Here is a 19,224-nt window from a genome sequence, read left to right on the forward strand (position 1 = left end):
ATTGTTGCTATCTGAGGGATGTCATGTCTTATCTTCCCTGTTGCTTGCTAAGAAGCTCCTTGGAAGTCACCTACAGTCCATTTTCCTTTCTGCTTGCCTGACACGAGGTGGTGTTCTCTCAGCTGCTTGTGAGATTTTAAAACTGGATGTCCATTTAAGATCCACCTAGAAGAGTCCAGCTAAAAGCCACTTCTTTTTTCAGTTCTTTGTACTTCACTATCTTGGGAATGATGTTTTCTGGTCTTCCATGGAGACTTCTGGGGAAACCAGCTTGGACAGAATCTGGAAAAAGAAATGCTTCGGTCTCAAAGTTAAATTCTCCCAGGTCTTTTTTATCTGACAGATAAAGCTCTTGTGCATTTAACGTACAAGAGCATCCTTGCAGTAGTTTTCCTGAGCAGAAGTCAAAGAAGGTGTAAAAAGGGCAAAGGATGAGAATATTGTGTTACATGGAGGATGTGCGTATTTGTCATATGGATAGAAAGCTGATGCCTTTCAAACCTTCATGTTAGATGCTCTTAATACCTTCTGCTGCTCTTTAACCTCCCCTCTGTCTCACGGCTGCATCTTAAAGAGCAGATGAAATTGTCTCAAGGATGGCAGGTCCTAATCTCGGTAACAGTTCCTATCCATTATGGAATATGAAGTGAAATGATCTGTGAGTGGGTTTATCTCAGATCCCACGTAGCATTTTTTTTTCAGCAGCAGCAAGAAAGGGAAATTATTAGGCAGTGAAGAAAAGCTGTTTATTTTTAACTCACCCTTTCTTTTTAAGTTTTATTTCATAATTAAAAGAGATGAGGAGTGGAAGCCAGCGAATATATGCAGCTAAAGGGATAAGCTGATCTTGAGTTTACAGAGATCACGGTAAGGAGTGGGTAGCACAGCACGGACTTTGGGGCTCCTTTTCCCTTCCCTGTCCTCCTTCTAGAGCACCAAACGGGGCTGTTAGCTGCCTCTTGGAGGTGGCACAGGAAGGCTGGTTTACAGGGTGCTGCTTACAGAGCTCACTGCTGCCCTCAGGGGTGACCCTGAGTGTAGGGGCACGGGGAGCACAGGGTGTGTGTTGGTAGGGGACACATGCAGAGTTGGGTGTAAAAGCCCTGAATTACTGCTGGAGAAGCCTGCTGTACTCCTCACCTTTCACACAGGGTTTCTCCCCTGCATTTTACTGATCTTGGTCAACTTGGTTCCCTTGGACTGACAGGAGGACAGCCCTCTGATCCACGCGAGCTGCCAGAAGGTGTGTTGTGCTAGCAGTCTCCATCTCCAGTGGATACTTGCACCCCAGAGTAAATTATTCCCGTATCCAGCCTTCTTTCTTCCATCGTTGCTCTTGGCTCTGCGCTGCTTCTCACAAGTTCTGCAGGCAGGAATAAGAGGGCCAGTCTGAGTGTGGAGATGGCTGTTACTGCAGGGAGTTATTCCTCTCTGCCAGCGGAGCTGACAAACAGAATTAGGAAATGAGTCCTCCCGGAGAGGAGGCTGCGTGCTCTTGCAGCAGCAGGACACTGACAGGCTGTTCTTAAATAACCTTGCAAAATACTGATTCCTATCCCTAGCTTGCCTCTGCAATGCCAGAGGACAGCTGAGCTGCACGAAGAGGCTACCGTGGCACTATCTCACCAGGGAACCACTTCTGGGCCCCTTTTTTATGCCCAGTCCTCATTTGGGTGATGCCCTTTATTTCTGCCCTAGTGGGACCCTGGCACTAGGCTGCTTCAAGGTGCTTGCTTCAAGGTGAGTGCCCATTTGTGTACAACTGCTAACGGCAAATTTTTGAGGAAATAAAACATGGAAAAGCATCTGAAGGGATTCCAAACAAGCCTGGGATTCCTAGAGTAAGAGATGGAAGGACACGATTCAGTCCTGTAAAGGGCAGGAGCTGCCAGCTGCCTAAAAAGACGATTGAGGGTAGAGCTTATATTGTTGGGAGGACAAGAGGAGGATAATTCCTTATTGCCCTCATTGCTGTTTGGCATCTTCTGCAATGCTTTTCTTAGGATCTCTCCTGGGACAGGGACTCTTCTTTTGCACCTTATGCCCTATCTTGCGCTCCTGGCCGAGGCTTTTCGTGAGTGTAAGCTACTGCAATGCAAACTTCTGATGTTGTTGTTTTTCCTGTGCTTCTGTTTAGCTCTGAGATCAAGTGGTAACAGCCTAGGAAAGAGGTTCACGTGTTTAAGAGAATTGTTTCAAGCGTATGTTTTGCCCAGGAGTACCAAGCTATATGGTTCCTGGTAGGGAGATTATTGTCACTTACATCTTACAAATGCTTTGAGGGATGAATTTGTCCATGCAGTGCTCTGAAGCTATAAAGCAGCGTGGGAGTCCCTCTTGGTGCTCCCTAGTTAGGAAAATGAATAGTTCAATAGGACAGAGAGACGGAACTGTGAATTTACAAGTAGAGCCCAGTGCTGGGAGCAGAGCAAGGCGATAATGGAAGCTGGAGTGCTTTGATTGCAGCGCAGACAGACAATAAGAGAGCATCTCCTGGGCAGGGAGTCCTGGATTTGTGTCTCTACTTATTTCTAATGCCAGAGCCTGTAACAGGCTTGGTCTTACCTGAGTGTCTATCAGAAGTTTGTTCCGGTTAGGAGAGAAGTGCAGTGCTCTGTATGGAGGCTGACCTGAGCAGCTGTAGAAGCTGACATTTAAGCAGGGTTGGTGTTTTTTTTTCTTTTCTAATTGTAATTAGCAAGCCAGGAGGGTGGTATGCTGGCAAAATTAGCATTGTTGTGACCTAGGGGTCAGGCAAACCTATGTTTATATAGTGTCTACTGTGTTACATGTGGGTGTACGCACAGTAATTAGCTGCTTAATTTAATGAGATCATGTCTGCCTCTCCTGGTGACGTAATTGTGTTTGGGCAACTGCTGCTGTCGTAGTTCTGGGCTCATCCACTGTTCTTATGAATGGAGAAATTCTGTAAATTCCAGGACAGTTCCTCACTGGCATTAGGAATGTTTTCATCCCCCCCTCCATGTTGTTATTCATGTACCAAATATTGGCTGTTAAAGCTGTGCATGTTGCAAAAACGGGTGCCAGAGCTGTGCTCTGTCACAGCCTTGTTCCTCCAATGCTAAGGCAGCTGTGGATGCTGACTCCTCTTCTGTCTCTGGCAGGTTTTGGAAGTGGTACGGTCCAACTATGACACGCTGACCCTGAAACTGCAGGATGGGCTGGATCAGTACGAGCGCTACTCGGAGCAGCATAAGGAGGCTGCCTTCTTCAAAGAGCTGGTAAGCTGCCTTGACTCTGCAGAATCAACAGCCCTGCTCCAAAGCTTTTGTTTACGGCCTGGGCAGTGACATGCGGAGTGTAGCTGAGCAGCCTAGTTACTCCACTGGACTGCCTCCAAAGCTGGGGCAGGAATAGAACCTGAACAGATGCTGCATGTCTCGTCTGGTCTGAAACCTCCCTTGTAGCTTCCTGCCCTGCAGTGCATGGCTGGGGAGGAACCGCCAGACTGCTCAGGTCAGTAAATAGTCTCTGTCCCTTCCTTCTGCCGTGCTTTGTGCTGGTAAGTGTGCATGGTGGAAAAGCTGCTTGCTCCCACCTTACCACACAGAGCAAATAGGTAGGAAGAAACACAAAAAAATAATGCAGCAAAGACAAACCCGTGCCCATATAGTGTGGGTTGGCAGTTGTGTTCTTCAGCAAGCCAGTTTGCTCACCCTGGTCCAGAGAGCTGCAGTATAGCTGTTGGGTCAGGGCAATTTCTTGTCCAACAGCTGCATCACCAGGGAGACAGTGTTTTTGTAGTGGCTGGTATCTCGGAGGAGAGCCTGCATTTTCCTCGCTGTTGAATCAACCTCGGTGTTCAACAAAAGGAGAGACCTCTGACTGGCAGCTTTTTTTTTACCAGTTTGAGAACCTATTCTCTCTTCTAGCTCTGTCCTTGCTGATTGATGAGTAACTGATGCCTGCCCACTCCATCACGAGCCTGGATGAGTTTGGGAAGGTTACGCCTTCTTCTGTCTACTCTGCTCCGGAGCAGGCATGCCTGAATTGTTTTTGGTTCCTTCCACAGCATACTTTTTAACATTTTAATGTTTTTTAGATCTTTGCAGTGCTACCATTGGGTAGGATATGGGCAAAAATCATTTCTGACCACTTCATGTTTTTCTTGGCACCTTTGTGCCTCTTCTTGTCTCCTGCCCTGCTATTTGATACCGTATCTGGAATACACACAAAGAAATTTGATGGTAGCCTCCCTGTGACACAGGCTTCTTCCACTATTTTACTCCAGAAATAAGACACATTGGTGTTTCTGTTGTCATCTGTTCTGTCCCATGGGCTCCTGCCCTCAGCCAGCTTCTCCTTCCCCAGCCTCGTGGCCGCATGACTGATTCGCTTCCTGCATGCCCCATTTTCCATTTGGCCTGGCAGAAACTCAGGCTGATCATGCCAATTGATTAAAATGACGTTCTCGGTCCTAAGATCATCACAGCTACAAACAATTCATCTAAAAATACTTTGTTTCTAGCCTCTTTTCTTTTCCAATACCTGAGATTCCTCCAAATTTTGTATGGTTTAAGAATCAATTTAACATCATAATCCAGTCCTGCCTTCTGAAAATCGCCGGTCCAGGTACCCCTGGGACCTTGTCCTCAAGAGCGTATGAAAGCCCAAATAATTACTGTCTAAACGTGCTGATTGACCCAGTTGTGAATCTGTCTAATCCACGCTTCTCGAGATGCCCTGAGAATTGGGACCCTATTAAATGTTTTTTTACTCACAGCTACAGAAAATCCCCTGCATCCCATTTAGCTGTTCCCTCAACACAGCGGGAAACCAACCTGATCTGTTACGATTTGTCTTCGGCAGACCCAGCCAGCCTCCTGTCCTCCACGCTGGTTTTCCTAGAGGTGTACAGAAACTGATGGCTTCATTAATTGTTCTAACAGCTCGTCAAAAAGGCCCCCGTCTGCCCTGTCCCTCCCCATGTTCTCTTCAAAGTAGGTAATAGGCTCCCTTTTTGCTAGGCATCTGTCTTTACTTCAGCTTCTGCTGCTGGTCTGATGTGGGGTGATGTCCCCGTACCCAGAGCATTGTACTCAACTGCTGAGAGTTGCAGGATTTCATGGAGGGGACAGAGTGAAACTGTTTCAGGAGCTCTGCCGAAGGAGCAGGGCTGATGGGGAGCTAGAGGTTTCCTCTATGGTTTCCAAACTCATCCTGGTCCCATCCCGTCTTCCTGAACAGGATCTGTTTGCGAACAATTCCTTCCAGATTCTGCCTGGTTTTCTAATCCCCGCCTCTATCTGTGGGATTGCCTTAAAGCAGATCCTTCTCGGTAGGGAATGACATGCAGGAGCCATTTTCCTTTTCAGCCTTCTTTTCATCTCTCTTTGCTCCCATTAAATGGGTGAGCAGAAACTTCCCCAAGCCATTCTCCTGGCTCCTTTATGCTTAGCAATCTTGTTCTCACCCCTTTGACGTCCTTTGCTAATGCACTGCTTCACTTCTCTGGCTCTGCCTCTGTGCTGCTCTTTCTTGCTAATCCCAAAGAAAAATCTCGCTTTCTTCTCCCATTCCCTTTTCAAAGAAGCTTTCAAAGGCCTGCAATACTGCAGCCACAGTGTGCTGGAAGGTGATGTGCAGAGCGTTTTTATCAATTGGGCTTTCTGGCCTGTAGTGCTGCCTTTGAGAGGACCCAAAGGAAGGAAGTTAGGAAGTTTTCTAACACTTTTTTTTCAGTTTCTTTGAAACCCCAAGGATGTCATTTGAGGTCCGTGGTGCTTTGATAGAATGAATGGTGTGGATGTGAAGAAATATGTGGAAAGAGATTCAGCATCTTTCCAAAAGGCTCTGTCTGCAGCTAGGTTTCAGCGGAGTCTCAAAATAGTCTGATTAGGGATCGATTTCTGCAGGGGAAATTACACTAATTTGACTTTTAATTAGATATAGTAGTCAGTGTAAACCTCCTCCCATTGTACAAATCTCTTAAGAGCTGCTCGTTGATTGGAAACCGGTTTAATTGGTGAGGCTTGCTACAAAATAGGAGTATCTGTACAGCGTTACGCAAGTCGAGCTATAATGACACAAAACTAGAACTGAATTATGTTTTACTCCCATAGTTAGTGCCCCCGATTCATTCATCCTTTCCTTTGCTCCTTCTTCTCCAGGTGATGCACTTTGTGCATTTCCAGTTTCTTTTGAAGCCTATGGGATAAATGTGATCCAAGCTGCTAATGGGTAGAAAACAAATTTAAAAGCTCTTCAGCGTGCTCTGTACAGAAGAGAGGACACGTTCTGCCTTTATTTCCTTGCAGGATAAATGTTAAACTCTGGGTTTACTTTCTGAGGCTTGTACAAGCCTCTCTGAAGAGTTCTGGTAGCTTCCATGCTGGCAGCTATGCCCGAGCTGCCTGCTGCACCGGGAGCTGGGAGGGCTTCTGGGGTGTAGCCTCGCAAATGGAGCAGCTCAGCCAGACCGCAGGAAGTGTCTGAAGTTTCTCCTTCTACAGGCAGACACCTCCCCGTGTCACTGTCTGCTCTTCCAACCCCAAAAGAGAAATGAGCTCCAGCTCCCTGTGCTGAGGATAACTCAATTTAACTCTCATTTGAGCTATTCTTACCTTTTGAGCTGGTCAGCTCAGAGCTGCTTGCTATCCTGGAGAAAAAAAAAATGCTGGGCAGAGATGTACAGAAATGTCAGGGTCATCTTGTGTGTCGTTATGCCCACTTTCCCAAACTTGTGTTCAAGCAGATCGAAGTCCACCTACACTGCTCTTGACCAAAGTTTGTGAGTAAGCTCCTCTTGAAACCCAGAGCTATCTTTAAGTGAAAACAGCTCCACACTGGCCCAAGCTAATCTGTTTCACTGCTTCCCAACCCGCAGGGTTAAAAGAATTTCCTCTTTTCCGGTGTGTATCTTTTGCCTTAAATTAAGCTGAGCGTTTCTTGCCCCATCCCCGGGGAGTCAGAGAAATATTACTCACTGTTCTCTTCCTGACCTCATTTTACATACTGGTGAGTGTTTGCTCTATTCCCCCTAAACCTCCTCTTTGCAAATTAAACAGGTTTAATTTCTTGTGCTCTGCCCCATAGCTACACTTTCTGCTAAGCCTTGTGCTCTCGTCGTTTGTCACTCCAGCTTCCCTTTCTGGGCTTGCAGAGACTGCTGCCTCCTCTGTCCTACAGACCTGTATGCGTGTACAAATTGAGTGGGGCCAGGTCCTGTGAGCAGGGCTCCTGTTCCCTGGTGGGGAGACCGCCCAGTGCAGACCTGATTTCTGGAGACCTAGATCTTAAATAAGCCATCTTTAGGTCCATACACCTTTGCTAGCTTGCTCATGTTGCTAGGGTCAGTTCAATGAGTTTTATTGGGGTTCATTTCACAGCTTTCCCTTTTAACATTCCGTGTTTTGATTTGTTTCCCACTCTTTAACACGTTCAGCCTTTGGGGGAGCTTTCTGCCCTTCCCTCCAGGACAGCAGGTAGGACCCTCAACAGTATAAACACAGCCACCTTCTCTTCCAGCCCCGAGTGTTTGGATTCCTCGTTCTACTTTTATTTAATTCATCCCCCAGTGCTTTTAAAAAGCACAAAACACCAAACAGGTCATCAACAACCATATTATCACAGGCTCCGGGTCTCTGGGAGCTGTAATCCCGTTGTTTGGATGAGCTTGTGTCAGTTTTGCTCCCTATCACTGCTGCCACAGACAATGTTTGACTCTGTTTTCTCATTGCTGAGTGCAGCTGAGACTGAGCCCAGGCTGGGGCTGGCATGTTTGGCCAGCACGTCTGCAGGCACACAGCGAGGAGGAAAGCTGCTCTACCATGGGTCTGCCCACCTCTCCCTCGCAGGCTGTGTGGGTGACCACGAGTCGGACATCATTAAGGGATAAAGATGCTTCTTCAGTGACAGCCAGTGATCCAACACTGAGGGTAGGGCACTCAGCACAGAATAGGGACAGCTGGCTCCAAACCCATGGTTTCCTGCCAGCTTGGGCTGTAATTTGTGTTTACAGCACAGTAGCATGTCCTCTCTCCCTCCCTTGACTCCCCATCTTTGGCTCTGTGGGTTCTGGAGCAGGACAGGCCATGGCACTGCAGCCATCCAGGGCAATGCTGGCTGGCACTCACAGAAAATGCTCTTCCAGCTGCAGCCTGGAAGTGCTTGCTTTCCCTGTGCTTTGCCCAAGAACAGGGAATACCTCAGGTCTCGTTAGCTCATGCATCCAAGCAGAGCATCCTCTCCCATCTCTTTATTGTGAATTTACTCTCCTTCCTGGGACATTGCTTTAAACCCATCTTGTCATCCCACAAAGCAGCTGATCCTCAGGGATTTCTTGCCGAGGTGGAGACTCAGTAGAGAACTTCTCAGAGCTGTACCAGCACGCAGAACAGTTTGTGCTGAGCACAGAGGTCAGCAGTGTCAGCGTTGCTGTACCCACTGGGAGCCGAGACGAGTCCCTCGGCTAAACCATCTTGTTTTGTCTCTGTCAGGTGCGGTCCATCAGCATCAACGTGAGGAAGAACCTTGCTTTCAACACGCTGAGCCAGGAGCTCCTGCTGAAGGAATTCTCCACCATCTCCTGAAGCAGGGGAGCGGCAGCTGCGCAGGGCTGACCGGAGATGGGCCTGTCTCGCGGGGACACCGCGGATCCGCGGCTGATCGCCCCTCGCCTTTCACCTGCAGAACAGACTGCATTTCTTCCAGGGGAGAGCCTTGCTGCTGTGTGTTTGATCCCAAAGGCGTGTGTTTCAACAGGACTGTGGCTGAGAGAGGTGATCGGCGTGCGGAGGAGGAGGAGGAAGCAATTCTGTAAGGTGCCACGGGGGTGGGCAGCTGTTTCTGTCACGTAGCAGTGGGAGATTCCCTCCGCAGCCTCAGGGAAGATGCACTGGAAACCTTCGTAGCAGAGGTGGGGAGAGCTCACAACCAAAGTAATAAAATCAGTCCAGCTGTGTGAGGCAGTTCTGGGTTGAGGCTGTTGTCTGTTCCACTGGAGAGCTCTGACCCCAGGCAAGGGCTGCGCTTTTCGAGCAGCCTGGATCAACCCTCCCTCCACCCCGTAGGTCAAACCCATTGCCATCCCACCGGGAGTTTTGGGAGGATATAAAACAGATTCCTAAGAGAGTATACCCTGATTGCTGCTGGTTTCAGATGTCAGTGTTTGAACCAAGCCATCAAATTACTGGAGAAGGATAAAATTTTCAGCTTACCAGTCCAGCTTGTTGGTCCGGCCTGAGCCAGTATGCAAGGGTATGGGTCATCGAAGTGAGCCATTTGCAACAGGAGAACACCTCTGGTTGGTGCACCCTTGCTCATCTCATCTCTGCTGTTCCTGAGGTTGAGGGAAACTTTGACATATTTCACTTCCATGGGGCAGAGGACAGGCTGGCTCCCACCCACACACGCTCCCCTTGTTGCCCATCAGAGACTGCATTGTGACAATCTTCCTCTTCCTCGCAGGAATGTCTGCCTTGCACGTTTGCAAGTGCCTGGTGATGTTCATGAGCTAAAAAGTCCCCAGTTTTTCCCTCGTGTGTAGCTTGCAGGTACTGCAGTTAAAAAGAGGAGTAGTTACTTCACTTTCTAGCTTGTCCATCCGTCTTCACTAAGTGACTCACCACAAAATTGCTAAGGAAGAGCTCCAGGATGAAGCCCTGGGAGCCCTTTCTGCTCAAGAGCCAGCGTTTCAGAGGTGCCCGTGTCAGCTGGAGCCCGCTCTGGGTGCTGTGTCAGGCTGCCAACTCAGGAACATGCAGCACAAACACCTTCTCCCTGCTCATGCGTTTTCAGCTCCTGGCAGTGTATGGTAGGATGTGGCCTGACTTGGTGGGTTGAACTAAAGAAGTTAATGACATCCCAGATCCACTTTTTTTCCTAGAAAACATGGAAAAAAAAAAAGTGCCTAGTCCTGCTCCTAGCATCATAGGTCAGAGTAGTGAGTGGTGTCCTGCTCATTCTCTGCCAGTTTTAGGCAATGTTTGTTCATGCTAACACGTGCTAATTAGTTCAATGTTTCATCTTTACCTGCCGTGAGCATGGGAAACCGAAAGCTGTGTCCTTGGCCACCCGCTGCTCGCAGAACCAGAGGAAGAACATGTTTTCCTCGGGAGCGCTGGCTTCTCCCAGCAGAGGACGTTTTTCCCCAGCACGGATCATTTGGCTTTTATCAGCTAAGGCAGACGCTTCCGTGCTTTCCTGCCAGGTGAGTGCGTGTCAGAGGGATGGTGCCTGGGAGAAGCAGGCTCCGTGAAGTCACTGCTCAAGAACAGGACAAACAAGCAGGAATAGTTGCAGCACGTGGCCCTGTAGTCTGTAGTGTGTTTGAGAAGCTCTTGCTTAGACCAGCTCCTCTCCAAGGGGCAAACTTCCTCCCCAAGGGGGCTCCAGTTCCTCCAGCACAGCCCCAGCATCGTCGCTGTTGGAATATCGAGTCGACCAGCTCGAGGTAGGACTCAGAGTCCCGTGCCTCCTTTTCTCTGATCCCGTCTAGACTGAGACTAGACGGGAGACTGAGAGCCGGGGATGAGCCTGGCTCTGCCTCTGCAGCCTTTGGGATTCTCAGCTTTTCACCTCTGGGATTCTCAGCTTTTCACTCTGGGCTCAGCTGCCCAAGGACTCATTTCCCCACGGTGCTCCCTTACTGGGACGAACTGGCACACCCCGGCTGTGACTGGGAGCAGCTCCTCGGGTGGGCTGAGCCAGGGCAGGCTGTCACGCATGTCCTCTTGTCACACTGTCACCAAACCAAGCGCTGTAAATGGATGTACATATGGATCTAGAGCTCAATAAATAGCAGAGCCCTGCCTGGCCAGCGTGTGCAGCGTCTGTCCTTCACCCAGGGGAGAGTCGGGGAGTTTTGGGGGTGGCCCTGGCCCCGTTTGGTGGCACGGTGGCTGCTTGTGGTGCTTCTCAGCACTGCTTCCTCCTCGTTCCAGGCTGCAGGTGTCTGGCAGCCAGCAGCCAGCACTCATCAGCCTCCTCCAAGCCCCTCTTGCTGCCATTAAGGCGAACATAAGGCTGAGAGCCTGCGGGTGTGAGGGAGGAACGCAGGGTCCTACCTGTGCACAGTGTGATGCTCTCCCTGCTGCTGGAGCCAGCAAACTCCTCCTCACAGGTTTTGCAACAGATTTGCGTGTTTTGGTAATCAGCGTAATACCGCTTGTCTTTTGAGGACGGCTTGAGCTGAGTAGAGAGTCATTTAACTCCAGCACTCAGCCTCAGGACGTGGAGCGTGACCCCAAACTTCCCTGTATCTGATCTGAGCAGTTTGCGGGTGTTTTATTATATCTAATTCATAACCCAGTCTATTATTGGAAGAGCTGTTTCTGAGGCTTGGGGAGCAGGGGGGGAGAAATCAGATTCCTGCCTTTAAATTAGGCAGCCGCTGCAGGGAGACAAATATTTTACAAAATAATGACCAAATTCTGCAGGAGAAAAATTGAGTTTGGGCTCAACTTTGGAGGGAGTTATTAAAAATTGATTTGCAAGTGCCACTGTGATTTTTGGGGACCAGCTCCTCTTTCCTAGCTCTTAAAAGCCCCGTTTTTCACCCAAAGTGAGAGAGAGGCAGCTCTCAGGGTGCCAGGCGTCCCCAGTCCGTGGTGGGTTGTTGGAGGAGGCACCTTGGGCTCGGGGTGCTCAGTGGGAAGCTCTGCCCAGTACAACCCTGCTCAGCACAGCCAGGATGAGGGCATTTGCTCATCCCAACATGCATCTAACCAGAAAACTGGGCAGAGGTTTTGTCCCTGGGGAGGTGGTGGGGTTTGGGCAGGTGAGGAGTTGTGGTAACCTGGAAGGAAAGTGGAAACGCTCAGGTTTGGGGGCTGCAGGCATCCTAGCGGGGCAGGTTAAGCTGGCCTCTTCCCCCAGAACTTGCGCTGGGAACTAATTACTGCCTTTGCTGACATTTTCAGGGGGTGAGCAGCTGCCAAAGTACATCGTGAACGGAAACCTGGGCCAGGAGGCTGGAGAAAGGCTGTTAGGAAGCCTGTGGGACCTGGCCTTCCCTGCGGCTCTGGGAGCTCTTTGTGCTGGTCAGAGCATGGTGCGGGGGAGCTCACAAGGACACAGGACATGTGGATGACCCCAAGTAACTGGGATGGGGAGAATAACTGCACACTTGCTTCACTTCTCTTTTTAAAGCATCTTTAGGCTACCTTCGGCAGGCACAGGGATGAGCATCGGGTTCTGGCCCTGCAGGAGCAGCCCCGGGGCTCCTCGCCGTGCTCCTCTCACCCAACTTTGGCTGCTGGAGCCCGGGTTGGGTCCCGCTCTGCGGCCTCTGCTCTGCCGTGCCGTCCCTCCAGGGCTAATTGAATCATATGGCTGGAAATTGAATTCAATTGAAAAGATTAAATGAGCCAGGCTCGCCGCTCACTGCAGCGCAGCTCCCAGCCCTGCTGCCGGAGGCTGGGAGCTCCCGGGAGTCCCACGAGGGCACGGAGGGGATGGGGGGGCTGCGGGGTGCTGGACACCCCCAGGGCAGGGCTCTCCTCCAGCCCCGCTGTGCCAGGTGAGCTCTCACCCCTTTTCCTGCCACGTGCAGCCCTGCTGAGTCCCAGGGCCCCCAGGTCACCCTCCTGCAGGTTGGGTCCATGCTTGTTTCCTCTCTGAAGCAATTAGTGACTAATTAACTAGAGCCCCCTGGCTCCAGGGTTCATCCAGGGCCTTCGGGGTGGTGTGTGGGGGCGAGGGTGCTCCGGTGACCCGTGGCTGTGCCCTGCTGAAAGGCTCAAGACCCTACTGAGTTAGGGGATGCTCCAGTCCAAACCCTGCTCTCTAAAACAGCCTTCGCTCAGATTTTGCATCTGCCATGCAGAAGTGGCAGGAAAAAAAACACTCAGGGTGGGCACAGAGCCCCCACAGCCCACCCAGCAGCGGGGCCAGATCCTTGCTGGGGCCTCGCTCCTTGCTGGCAGCTGGGAAGGGCAGCTGAGGGCGCAGAGTGTGCACACCCCTTCCTCCCTCCCCCGTGCCCAGATTTCTCACACCTGCTGGTTTAGCACGTTACAGCTGAGGCTCCCTTTCTCCTGCAGTATTCCTGCCTGCGAGGCTCCCCCAGCAGCTTGCAGGCGTCTGTTTATCCTCGAGATCCGCAGCTGAAATTCCCCCCGGATCCAAGTCTCGCAGCAGCAGGAGGCGCTCCCCGTGGAGCCGGGCACCTTCGCAGGGCTGCGAGTTTCCTCTGCTCCAGCCGTGTCCTCGGTAATTCCCCAGGGGGACTTGTGCAGGAGGCAAAGCTGGCTGAAGGAGCTCCCGTTTCTGCCCTTCGCTCATGGAGCTTCTGGCAGGGGGGGAGCAGAGCTGCCCCTCGCTGCTGAGTGTAAGCCACAGCCCAGAGGTGACCACAGCCAAAATAAAATTGATGGCACGTGCTGGGAGCACGGCCCGAGGATGGCTATTGATGGCCACGGCTTTAAAATACTGTTAACAGGGGATAAATCCCCGTGATTTAGAGCACTCAGCAATTACACGTTTAAAATTTCCTAAAGCTAGGCTCAGACTCCCAGTCCTGCTCCCTGCTTTTCCCGTAGAATTAATAGGACTGGAGATACGCAATGAGGCGATGCCAAGGCTGGGAGGGCGGATCGCTGCCTTGTGGTTACCTAACGAAGTGTTAAATTACATCTTTCCCTGGCCCCCTGCACCGGCCTGGGCTGCGAGGGGCTGGGTGCTGCCAGCTCCTGCCGTACACACGCTCATCCTTTAAATCCCCTGCACCCCCTGCCCTTTGTGCAGCACGGGCAGCTCCTGCAGGACCCCCGGAGGCTGCTCCCCTCCTGAACCCACAGATCCCTGCTCCCCATCCCACCCCGTGCTACCCACCAAGCCTTTCCCCCCTCTCCCCAGCCTGGCAAAGCATCTCACGCTCGCCTGCAGGAGCACTTAGCTGGGATAAAAATAGCCACCTTCGCCTCCCCACAGACCAGAAGGTGAAAACTTCCCCGTGCAGCTCCGCAGGGCCTGGCACGGCCTCAGCGGGACGGACCCGAGGGTGCTGGAGGCGAGGTGGGATTGCCCAGGTGAGCCCCCACAGCCCTCCCCACCCCAACATCTCTCCAGGACATGGCCAGTCCCCAGGGGCTGCTGGTGGATGCGGCTGGGGATGCAATGGAGCAGGGAGCAGAGGGTGAGGATGGATGAGCCCGGCCATGTGGGGGTCTCCAGGGGGTCCCTGGGGTGGTTGGGGTCCTGCCCCAGCTGGGCTGAGCAGAGGGGCAGCGGCAGGGCTGTCCCAGGAGCTTCCTTCTCTCCAGCCAGGCTGCTGCACGCCAGCTCCGTGGCTGGGCGGTGGGGAGGGAACGTGTTTCCCCAGCCCTTCTCCGAGCATTTCTCCGCTGCGTTTTCTTCGCTAAATGGCTCTTATTTTTAGATCCAGGCAGTTGCTAAGCATCGCTGCCTCGCTAAGGCGGCTTCTTTCATGGCTTGACACCAAAGCACGCTGACAACACGCCGCCGCGTGAGCGCCGGCCCTCCCTCCTCGCTGCTCCACGTTCCCTTCCTGCCCTGCAGCTCCTGGGAGCCAGCAGGGATGGGATGGGATGGGATGGGATGGGATGGGATGGGATGGGATGGGATGGGATGGGATGGGATGGGATGGAACGGGGTGCCCTGCCTGCCCCCAGCCCCTGCTCCCCTCCATCTCCCCGTGCGTCCTCCCTGGGACGAAGGTTGCCAAATGCCAGCGGCCCCCAAAACACACCCAGGCCCTGTGGCACGGTGCCGTGGGGACTTGCAGCACACTCTGCGTCCCCCCCAGTCCCCCTCGGTCGCAGATGGCAGCAGATCACCAGGGGCAGCAGTGGCACCGCCGGCGCCCAGCACCAGATGTGGCCGTGGGGCTGTGAGCCCCGCTCCTGGCAGCACCGAGCCCCTGCAAGGCACCTGCCCCCCCCCGTGCTGCTGCTGCACCCCCTTCTGTGGGGCTGGAAGGGGGAACCCTGCTGTGACCCTGTGTGGGAAACTCGTGCTGGGGATGGGGGCGGCACGGGGGGGCTGCTCCCTCTTTTGGGTGCAAACAGGAGGGTTTTGGGACGCCCTCGTTGCGCCTTTGTGGTGTCTTGGCCCCTGCACGGCCCCTCTGCCTCTGGCCAGCTCCCAGCCCAGCTTCTCCCCCATACAGCAGCCTCTCCAGCCTGGGCTTCGTCTCCTTGAGGAAGGGGTGAAGACCCCCTTGGGGATCCCAAAAAGTAGGGTTTGGGGTGCCCTCACCTCCCTGCAGCAGGGTGTGGGGGCCTGCGCTCCTCCTGCTGCCCTGCGCCTTTTCCATCCCGGTCCCCTTCTCCATCCCTGTCCCATTCCCTATCCCCTTCTCCATCTCCATCCCCATCTCCTGTCCCCTTCCCCATCCCCATTCCCATCCCCATCCCCACGCAGCCCCCCGACCATCCCCAGATCCCCCGGACAGCCGATTCATCCCCCAGCGCCTCTCCCCTTCCCTCTCCCACCCCCGCACCCCCCAGGGCGCATCTCACCGGCCGAGACGCGACCCCAATCACCCCCCTCACCCCCCCACCGGCCCGGGCCGTGCCTCAGTTTCCCCGCGGCGGCGGGGCCGGGCCGGCGGCTCCCGGGAGGAGGCGGGGAAGGACGGGAGGGGAGGGGGCGGCCGTGCCCAGCCCCGGCGGCGGCGGCGGCGCGCTCCTGCGAGCCGTGCCGAGCCGTGCCGAGCTCCCGGCTCCGCTGGCCCCTTCCCGCAGCCGCCGGGAGCGGCGGGGCGGGGGGAGGCGGCGGCGGCGGCTCCGGGGGGGGTGTCCCCAACCCCCTGCCCGGCGGCGGAGCCCGTGCGCCCCGTCGCGGATCCCCCCGACCCCGGCCAAGAAGATGCGGAGCAAAGGCAGGAAGGAGAGCCTGTCCGACTCCCGGGACCTGGACGGCTCCTACGACCAGCTGACGGGTGAGTGCAGCCCCCGGGGAAGGTGCAGCAGCCGCTCGGGGACCACGACCCCCCCCCGGGTTTCCCCCTTTGCCCCCAGCCCCCGTTCCCAGCGCGCTTCCAGCCCCGGCCCCTGCCCCGCTCCGCTTCGCCGCATGCCTCGCCCCGGGGGTGGAGGGTGGCGGTGACCCCCGTGCTGGAGCAGGGGGGCAGCCCCCGTCCTGGGTGCCCCAAAGGAGGGTCGTGGCCCTGCAGAGGGAAAGGGTTTGTCCCCATGGCGCGCAGGGGTGCTTGGAGCCCTTTCGGCTGCCCCCAAGCCCACATCGCCGCCCGGGACAGCAGGGTTTGGTGCTGGGCCCTCTCCAAAATGCCCCAGACCCCACAGCAGCACCCCAGCAGCAGGGTCCCCCAGGGACAGAGGTGTCCCCAACCCAGAAAATCCCCCAGCGGCTCCGCAGCCCGCTCTCTCCTCCACCAGGCACCCGGTGCTCCCTGGGGACAATCACAGCCTCCCACTGGGGCAGAGCACCTCAGCCCCTGAGCTGGGGTGGCTGTGGGGCAGGGAGAGGCCAGATATGACCCATCCACAACCCTACAGCATCCCCCCCACCTCACCCTCTGCCCCCAGCAGGGAATTGCCCGGCTTCCCACGCGGCACCGCAACCTCCCTGCCTCGCACCTCGTGCCCTGCTGTCCGGTACCTGGGCTGGAGCCGTGGCTCCCCTCCTTCCCCATGTGCTCTCCACGGATCCGGCTGAGACCCATCCCCTTGTAGGGTGCCAGCAGCTGGGAAATAGGGCAGCAGCTTCCCCCTTTGCTTTCGGGGCCCACGGTGGAGCCCAGCCTCTCCGTGGCCGGCGCAGTCGGGTGCCCTCGTGCCGCAGGCAGCGGGTGTGCACACAGGGAGATCCCCATCCCCAGGGTGCTTTTCTGGCCGTGGTCTGCTGCGGGTTTCGGGCTTTGCTTTGGAGCTTCAAGGAGGCAGAGGCAGCAGGGCAGGACCCCCACGCCGCTTTTCCCAGCAGCTCCCCGCGCATGGGGGATGCCGCTCGCTGCCTGCACGAGCGTGCTGCAGGGAAGGATATTTTTGAGCTGTGTAGGAACTTGGAACCCACACACAACTTTCGGTTTCTCCGGTAACTTTAAAATGCCCATATGGGTTTAAATCAAACCGAATGTAAAAATAAATTCCAGTATCTCCGAGACCCTTTTTCTGCCCGGGTTTGCCTCCGAGCAAGGTGTGCAGCAGGGACCTGGGCAGGGGAGAGCTGTGCCCGCTGCTGCGGGGCTGCTGGGGAGCAGGGCTGGAAGCAGCTGTCCCATTTCACAGCGAGGCATGGGGAAGGCACACGCCACCCACGTGCCATCGCTGTCCGGTCCCCCTGCGGTGGCTTTTTGGTGCTGGCTGGACGTGCCGAGGCTGTCCCTGCCTGTAGAGAAAAGTTGTTTTTCTCCTAGAAAGAGCGTAGAAGTGATGCAGGCAGGAGAGGGGAACGCAGCCTGAGCTTTGGGCAGGGTTTAATAGCTCGAGCCCCCGCCTGCTACCCTGGCCTGGGCTCTCTGGTTCCCCCCAGGGATGCAGGGAGGAGCCCCTGGGGCTGTAGCAAAGCCCCAGGGTGGAGGTGGTGTCCCCCTGGTGTTTGGTGTCTCAGCCCCGTTTGGGGACCAGAATGAGCGCAATGGGGTTTTCCTGCAGCCCCCAGCTCCAGCAGGGTCCGGGGACATCTGCAGTGCGAGCTGTGAACCGAGAGATGATTTTGCTGTCAGACCTGACACGAGATGTCCCCACGGCAGCTCCAGCGCCTGCTGCTGCTGCAGACGGGGCTGGCAGCTGGTCCCCAAACCCTCCCAAAAACAGGGGCGAGGGCGACAAGACCCCCGTTTATACACAGATACAGAAGGGCCAGACACACAAACAGGAGAGAGGCTGAACACAAGAAGGGCCCCCCCAGCTGCAGGAACCCCCAGCGGCTCACGGGGGTTTTTATTTTAGATCTCGAGAGCTGCTGGCAACCCGGCTGCACCCACAGCTCGCCCTGGCCACGCACCAGCAGCATCGCCGTACCCGGTGCCGGTCGGAGCAGCGGTGGCAGCACGGGGGCTGCACGTGGCCGTGGGTGTGAGAGGCCAGGGCGAGTGTGCAAACCGTGGGGAGAGGGGGCTGAGCGGGGGCCGTGCGCCCGCCGGGGCGTTAAGGAGAGAAAAGCTGAAGGGCTCCGCCGGTAGGAAATTAAAGCGGTCCATTTCGGGGCGAGTTAGATGACGCCAGCGAGAAATAAAAGCCATCCATAAATTACATTATTCCTCCAGCCCTCTAATGACAGCGGCGATTAGCGCGCGGCCAGAGCCCCGAGCCCGTGTCTTGGGACTGCTCCGGCCATGGCGCTCGGTGCAGGAGAGATGGGACCCGAGGGCCGCCCTGCCCTGAGGACCGGAGGTAAATTCCCCAAGGAATAGAGGGTCCTGGAGGGGGCTTTTCCTCCTGGCTGATGCTCCAGGAGGAGCAGGGATGGGTGTCCACGGGTTCCACGTCACCCCGTGGGGCGAGCCTTTCCCCGCCGTGTCCTGCGAGCACCGGCGTGGGGTCCCCACCATGCACCCTCAGCTGCTGGGTGGAAGGGCGAGGGATTCACCTGCAGGAGGGTTGCTTTTCCTCCTTGCTTTTTTTTTTTTCCCTCCCGTAGCGTTTCGGGGCTCCGAGCAACAGCTTTGCTCCACCCCAAAGGCAGCCGCAGCGCTAGCAGCGGGTGAGCAATTGCTATAGAGACCAGCCGCAGAGCTTTGGGATCCTCCTGCCTCCCGGGGTGCCACGGAGAGGTGGGCACCCCACAGCTCTGGCACTTCTCGGAGCCCCCATGAGATGAGAAGTGCACGTATTTTAAGGCATCTCCCAGCCCAAAACTCACACCCGCCAGGGGGATGGTGTCAGCTCTGCTGTCCCGCTTAGAGGCATGGAGAGGGTGCTGGGACAGCCCGGGTGGGAGCTCCTCACACAAGCTCCCAAGTCCTTCCCCGTGGGATCCAAGCCTGCTGCCCATCTCCTGCTGCCCCCCAGCCCACCTCCTCCCCCTGCTGCTGCTGCCACCCCCTGCGCCCACCCCTCCGCTTGCCGCTGCTGCTCCGCTGCCCGGCGGTGAGGCTGGGCTGGAAGCCGGGCTGTCCCCAAATCCAGGTCCCCAATGTCCCCGGGAAATCCTTGGTTGGGGTGGGGAACAGCGAGGAATGGGCTCCCACCGGGGTGGGGGCTCCCGTGGGGTCCCCCTGTGCCAAACGTCCCCGCAGATGCTGCACCTTCCCAGGGCGATGGGAGCGTTGCCTGACCGCCTCGTCTGTCTGCTGCCTCCCTCCCTCCGGCGTCTGTCCCCCCCTGCCTCGGTCCT

At 55.2% G+C, this 19,224-nt stretch overlaps 2 protein-coding genes across 10 annotated transcripts in view; both read left to right on the forward strand.

Annotated features, from left to right (window-relative positions):
• The window catches only part of ARMH3 (armadillo like helical domain containing 3), a 118,141-nt gene extending 107,365 nt beyond the window's left edge, over positions 1-10,776 (forward strand). For all 5 annotated transcript variants that reach the window (XR_005266529.2, XM_038180813.2, XM_005023192.6 and 2 more), the window contains 2 exons: positions 3,126-3,242; positions 8,460-10,776. Coding sequence is in view for 4 of the 5 variants with exons in the window: in XM_038180813.2 (XP_038036741.1) it covers positions 3,126-3,242; positions 8,460-8,552 (210 nt within the window). In the remaining variant the exon portion in view is untranslated. The remainder of the gene's footprint in view (positions 1-3,125; positions 3,243-8,459) is intronic.
• A 119-nt stretch (positions 10,777-10,895) lies between these two features.
• Positions 10,896-19,224, forward strand: part of KCNIP2 (potassium voltage-gated channel interacting protein 2) — a 32,113-nt gene continuing 23,784 nt past the window's right edge. For 3 of the 5 annotated variants that reach the window (XR_011810087.1, XM_072039715.1, XM_072039714.1), the window contains exon 1: positions 10,896-15,865. Coding sequence is in view for 4 of the 5 variants with exons in the window: in XM_072039715.1 (XP_071895816.1) it covers positions 14,501-15,862 (1,362 nt within the window). In the remaining variant the exon portion in view is untranslated. The remainder of the gene's footprint in view (positions 15,866-19,224) is intronic. The other 2 variants (XM_072039716.1, XM_038181610.2) reach the window with 1 other exon arrangement.

Source organism: Anas platyrhynchos, chromosome 6 (genome assembly GCF_047663525.1).
Source record: "Anas platyrhynchos isolate ZD024472 breed Pekin duck chromosome 6, IASCAAS_PekinDuck_T2T, whole genome shotgun sequence".
NCBI lineage: Eukaryota > Metazoa > Chordata > Aves > Anseriformes > Anatidae > Anas > Anas platyrhynchos.